The sequence below is a fragment of the Phragmites australis genome, chromosome 17, assembly GCF_958298935.1.
Source record: "Phragmites australis chromosome 17, lpPhrAust1.1, whole genome shotgun sequence".
Classification (NCBI taxonomy): Eukaryota; Viridiplantae; Streptophyta; class Magnoliopsida; order Poales; family Poaceae; genus Phragmites; species Phragmites australis.
Window position 1 is genome coordinate 20,281,083 of NC_084937.1, and position 6,297 is coordinate 20,287,379.

At 43.6% G+C, this 6,297-nt stretch overlaps 1 protein-coding gene across 1 annotated transcript; it reads left to right on the forward strand.

The window, feature by feature from the left end:
• The first annotated feature begins 4,186 nt into the window (after positions 1-4,186).
• Positions 4,187-5,438, forward strand: LOC133897658 (transcription factor TB1-like). Its single transcript, XM_062338455.1, has one exon. The coding sequence runs from the start codon at positions 4,719-4,721 to the stop codon at positions 5,436-5,438; it is 720 nt and encodes a 239-aa protein (XP_062194439.1). The 5' UTR covers positions 4,187-4,718.
• The last annotated feature ends 859 nt before the right edge of the window (positions 5,439-6,297 follow it).

Sequence of the window (6,297 nt, forward strand, 5' to 3'; positions counted from 1 at the left end):
GCAATGGTAGCAACTATGAAAATCTTACTCATGAAAAGTCTTGAGGGAGGGAATTTTGGAAATAGCAAACTTACCCTCTTGAGTTGTGCTCTCTCTGGTAGGGTGAGATCACACAACGGAAGTGTGCCAGCCGGAGGACCGTCTTTCATCAGGGAAGCTAACATTAGGATTCAAACCCGTGAGTCGATGACATCGTTAGTAAGATCTGAATGATAGAAGAGATGTGAGAGGTCGCACACCTATCCAAAAAGGCAACACGAAAGAAATAGCGGCGGGGTTACCTATGAAGGTCTCCCGGGTGACATCATTCGGCACGGAGTATAGAAACACCAGATGTGCTTGCCTCCGTAGGGGGCATAACCGGTACTTGATGAAGTAACGGATGACATCTGACCCCATTGGTCTGACTTCTCAAAGCTGGCCAACCTACTTGGCTAGGGTCAGTAGCTCAGGGGTAGTCATGGGTGAATTCCCCAAGTTGTCTGTGACCTGTGCTCGCGCACTCAACACGTAGAGGTTGTCCAAGGAGTTGTCGGCCGAGAGGTAGAACCAATCCTCCCTCGAGCCCAACTGCAATTACTTGAGGCCCACCTTGATGTATGAGTCTGACCGACATGTGTAGAAGAACCGGAAGAGGTCGAGGCACAGTTCGACCTCGACAGAGTTCTCACACAGATGAGTGAAGACGCTCAACATAAGGATGGAGTTGGGGTTGAGATGGAGGTGACAAATATCATAGAAGGAGATGATGGTGGTGAAGAACTCAGAGAAGAGAGGCACGAGACATGCCAAGAAGAATGAGACAAACAACATGATCTCCTCCTAGCGGAGAGCAGGAGTGCTCTCCCTGGAGCGGTACCCTGAGGAAAGGTGGCTAGTGAGCAGGCCAGTGTCGTACATCACCTTCAACCTCGCCGCATCGCACTTGGATTTGGGGAACGCGGGCTCGATGCCGGTGCACTCCATCGAATGACCATGGAAGATGTTGTAAGGGCAAGAATGGAGATGGAGACGAAGGGCTCTGAGCGTGAAAACATAGAGATTAAGGGAGGTGATGAAAGGATTTTTGGGAAACCATGGCCACTCCAATTTAAAAGGCTGCCACGGTATCTCAACCACCATGGGGTTCAATCCGTTCGAAATTCGAAAGGCTGCGTGTGGGGAATCAAAATTCCCGGTTCGGTGGTAATTAATATTTCTCTCTCCCATATTCCCCCCCTCTCTCTGGACGTTTAACCTCCTCTCAGGATGTGGTTTCCTGAGCCGACCACTAAAGTGGGCTGCATCAACGATCACTCCCTAAGTGAACTTATGATCACCTGGGGCCCAAGTGGTGTTAACAGACCCGACCATGCCCACATAGCGTGCAACGACCACGGACCCCTATGGCGAATCACTTAGTCCACCGCATCCATGAGGGAGCTTAGGGGCTACTGTCAATGTAATAGGTTAGGGGTGCCCTGACAGGGGGACCCCACACTGCCAAATGTTAGTTGGCTATATATATTTTTAAGATCACAGCCTTACCACGCGACCAGGGTGGGGCACGTGCGACCAGCCCCTGGTGGCGGTAGGAGACCCTATGGCCAGCCCTTGCTGGTTGCAGGGCAGATACTCACTTAACCAATCAAATCTCATTTAATGTTGTTCACTCGAGTATTTTCTTTCCCTAGTCACTCTCTTTTGGCGAGTATGATCGTGGGGTAGCGTGGTGTTACAGTGTCCCGTCCCGTAGCATTTAATGTTGCGGGATGGCCTGACGAGTAAGTGTGACGATGTTCAATGATGGTACAGGATATGCACAACGACTAGAGCAGATCAGATATGCTTATCTGACGTTATGATGGGCTAGGGGTAGTTGGCTTCATTAGGGGTAGGTCTGTCATTGAGTTTGATATGGTCTATTTGTTTGTACACTTTTTCCCCTGGTATATAAAGGGGAGGACCCGACTTGTAGGGATATGGAACACACTTTAGAACAAGTTCACTCAATCTATAAAAAAAAAATGCAGGACATAGAACTTTTATCCCACGAGAGACCTGAAACTGGATAAACTATTGTGTTATTGAGTTCGTTCGATACATACCCACAAGAAACGTAGATTAACGTGTCTATCATCTTATATACCCCGGATTTATTGTCAGAGATAATTGTGACTGAGTTTTTTTTAACCATGGGAAACCGTTTCTCTAATTGGTCACTTTTTATTTTAAATTACGCTAAAAACTCTGGCGTTCACTTAAGACGAAGTAAGTAGCCACCATTTTTTAGCCCAGACGATCATGTGGTGCTCGGGTGATCAATGACACTTTCCACCAACTGAGCAAGCGCTCGTTCCCTTGGCTAGTTGTAAAAAAGATTTAAGAGTGATAGGTGAGTAAGGCTTGAGAAGTTTGCAAAGTACAGTTTGGTTATGAATTGAAAAGGGGGGATTGTTTAGTAGCGTTATAAATACACAGAAATTAGCAAAACAACAACATCCAATATGTGTTGAACTGTGGATAGAAGATGCGCGATGGAGTAATTATATACTGGTTTCACGCTAGCTCATCCAATTTCCTAAACACTAGAGCATGTCCTAGTGATAAATGTTTCTATCTTTTGAGCAGTATCTGGACCAATTCAACTTGTCGGAGTGTCCCAACAGGCCCACGGGTCAGAAAAACGGGAAAAATACACCCATTATAAAATAGGAAAAGATACTTTAAATAACAGGAAAACACATGTTAGAAAATAGAAAACTTGTATTAGAATGACCAAACAGGTCTGTGGGTGGAAAACGCATGAATTTTTCATCTTGTAACTGGAAAATCATTATTATAAAATAGGAAAACAAATATTATAAATGAAGAAAACCGGAGAACGCATGTTATAAAATAGAAAAATAACTATTAAGAAACTGAAAAACACCTATTCCTCGACCAAAAAACATCTCTTGGCAAAATAAGAAAATAGTATATTAAGAAATAGAAAAACACCTATTATAAAACTAGAAACCTGAAAAACACATGTTATAAAATAGAAAAACACACTTTATAAATAGAAAAACACCTATTAAGAAACTGGAAAGTCGGAAACACACGTTATGAACAAGAAAACACGCATTATAAAATAGGAATACCGGAAAATACATGTTATAAAACAGAAAAAAATCTATTAAGAAACTGGAAAGCAGTTGTTGGTAGCAGTACCATATATGAAGTATAGAGGAATAACAGCCTGCGAGATTTCCTCTCAAAATAAGGAAATTGATCACGTAATTTGGAAACAATCTTAATCAATCAAGGAAAGGGATAACCGCCTATGAGATTTCCTCTCTAAACAAGGAAAGTAATTACGTAATCAGGGAGATAATCTCTGGGTAATCAAGAAAATGAAAATTAGTAAAATGATCAAGTAACCATATATGTGATGCGTGAAATCACTTGTTTCCATTTTTTGTTGATTATTTTCATCATTTTTTGGTTTTGATGATTATATTTTCCGATTGAGGAGAATACAATTTCCTTGTACAACAGAAATATTTCAGCATTTCCTTGATACTTTTCCTGTTCTAACAATTATTGTTTCATGTTTACAATTTGCATCTTTTACTTACAGTTTTTTTGGTTCTTATGATTATGGTTTTCGGTTGAGTAAAGAACATGAAGATAATAAATAACGGGAGAACATGAATTGAATTATCTGTCCACTCAAAATTGAACCAAACAAATGTGAAAAGTTATCATAATATATGATTCAACATATCTCTTTCTATACTGAAAAATATTTCAGAAATATTCCCTCAACACATCACATACGCAAATATTTAATTGTGTGTCCTTAATTTGTACTCTCTCAAAGAGAGTTAAGAGGGATAAGGGGATTAAAAGGCTTCATCTTTTCTCTACCCAACCTAGCTACTGGTGTTAAGCCTCTAGATACATTTTAACCCCGAATTAACCACATATAAGCCTCCTTAAGATATGAAGTAGTACCATACAGCATAATAAGTACATATATAGTAGAGAAGTTGAACGGACATGTAGTCATACAAAATCGTACCACCATACGTACTGCACTGCAGACACCAGCCAGATACATATGTTCCCACGCCTGCCTGACCACGTGTCCCTACAGTGCACCACTGTAGCCGCCCTAGCTAAGCTCCATCGCTCGACCACAATAATGCCTTCATCATTCCCTTCCTAACTCCTCCATACCATACCGCGCACACCAACGCCGGCCACACAGCTAGCAGCTACCCCAAGCTTCTTCAGTGACGCAACAGTGGCTGATCGCCAGCGACGCCATTGCTCTTAATGCTGTGTGGTTCAAGCTAGCCCTCACCCTCTCCTGCAAAGCCACTGGCATAATCAATCAAACAAACCAACCAAAACACACACACACGCACTCACTTTAGATCTGCTTCCTGTGCACACACGCCCCTTTCACCATCGCCAACTTTTCCCCCTTCTTTCTCTAGCCTTTCTACCCCTTTTAAGCTTTGATGCACACACACCAAGCTGTGATAATGGACGACACACTCTCTTGATCTGAAGATCTGCTAGGTAGTCTCACATGTGAGAAGAACCAAGCAGGAGGAAGAAGAAGATTAAGAAGTAGCAGCAGTGACAGTAGCTCTAGAACTAGCTAGATCTCTTTTGTTTTGAATGGACAAGAACTAGTTAGATCTCGTATCTCTCATCACTAGGAAGCTTGTACAAGTAGTACACAGATGTTACCTTACCCTAACCCTCACCATTTCGGCATCTCCCAAGAACCCCCACAGCAGAACCCTACTGGCTTCGTCATGGTACCGCCGGCCGCGCATCTGGATCAGCACTACGACCACTTCATCCCCGGCCACGGCCAATTCAACTCCGAGACGCTGGAGGCTGTGCTCCGACCGCCGCGCGCTGCTCCCGAGAGAGGTAGTGGTGGCGCCGACGGCCAAGGCCACGCCAGGGCGCGGAAGCGGCCGTTCCGGACGGACAGGCACAGCAAGATCCGGACGGCGCAGGGCGTCCGCGACCGCCGGATGCGGCTGTCCCTCGACGTCGCCCGCGACTTCTTCGCGCTGCAGGACCGGCTCGGCTTCGACAAGGCCAGCAAGACGGTGGACTGGCTGCTCACCCAGTCCAAGCCGGCCATCGACCGGCTCACCGAGTCCTCTCAGCGCAACGTCGGCGGCAGCGACGCGGTCTTGTCATCCCCGACGTCATTTGCAGCTGCTGGATCAGGGAAGGGGGGAGGGTTTGTGGAGAAGGTGGGGTGCAGAAATGGCGGATCAGTGTTCATGGAGCACGGCTGCGAGCTCGATCGCCTTGTGTCGGCCGCGCCGGTGCTTGGGGAGTACTACTACGACCTCGGCGAGATGATGAGCAACAGCGGAGGAGAAGGCGACGACGACGGTGAGTATGAGGAAGACGGTGATTTCCTGGACGGTATGCAATAATATTATTAGTATTATTGGCAATAATATTGTTAGTACCAGCTTGCATGGTTTCTACATACTAGTAGCTGCTAGCAACTAAATTAGGTCTTGATCCGTCGAGCACTTCACTACTATTGTTAGTTAGTATGCACGTGTACTGATTTAAGCTAGTATTATTGGCAAATATTATGTCATATGATGTTTCTGTGCTTTGATATTATTAGATTTATGTTTGATTTGGCTTTGATCCACTGATCCACGTTCTAATTTGGGCATTCATAGGTTTCTCCATGAAGTTGTCATATATTCCAAGCTAGGGAGAAGATTGCTTGTGTTGTCAACTTATCACTTGACGTAGCCAAATTCAGAAGATGCAATTTATGATCTCACATATGAATTATATAGTAAACTTTATGTAAACTAAAATTTTCCTAGTTTAAATTGGATTTGTCATTTTCTGTGTCAACTGTCAACTAAGATTTTCCTAATTTTGGCTGCGCAATCAGTACAAGAAAACTCTCATTTCATTCTATGTTGCAAGATAATGCCATTATATTAGTGGTAATATCGACTGCATCATCTCATACATCTTTCCAGCTGCAATCATTTGCAGGGCACATTTGTTGATTTGGATGGTGGGTTGAATAAGCATAAAAAAAAAACAGAGCAATAAGATAAAAAAAAGACATATTGATTTAATGGGCAAGGAAAAGAAGTTAGAATGCAGAAAATTAACTATATTCTTTTTTCTGTTTCTGATCTTGTTGGATTTACTTTCATGGTCAACCAGACAATTCTTCAGTCAAAATGCAATTAGGAGTACTACGGCGCAACTCACCAAGCAATGTACTTTAGCACCAAAGAAATACTAATCAACATT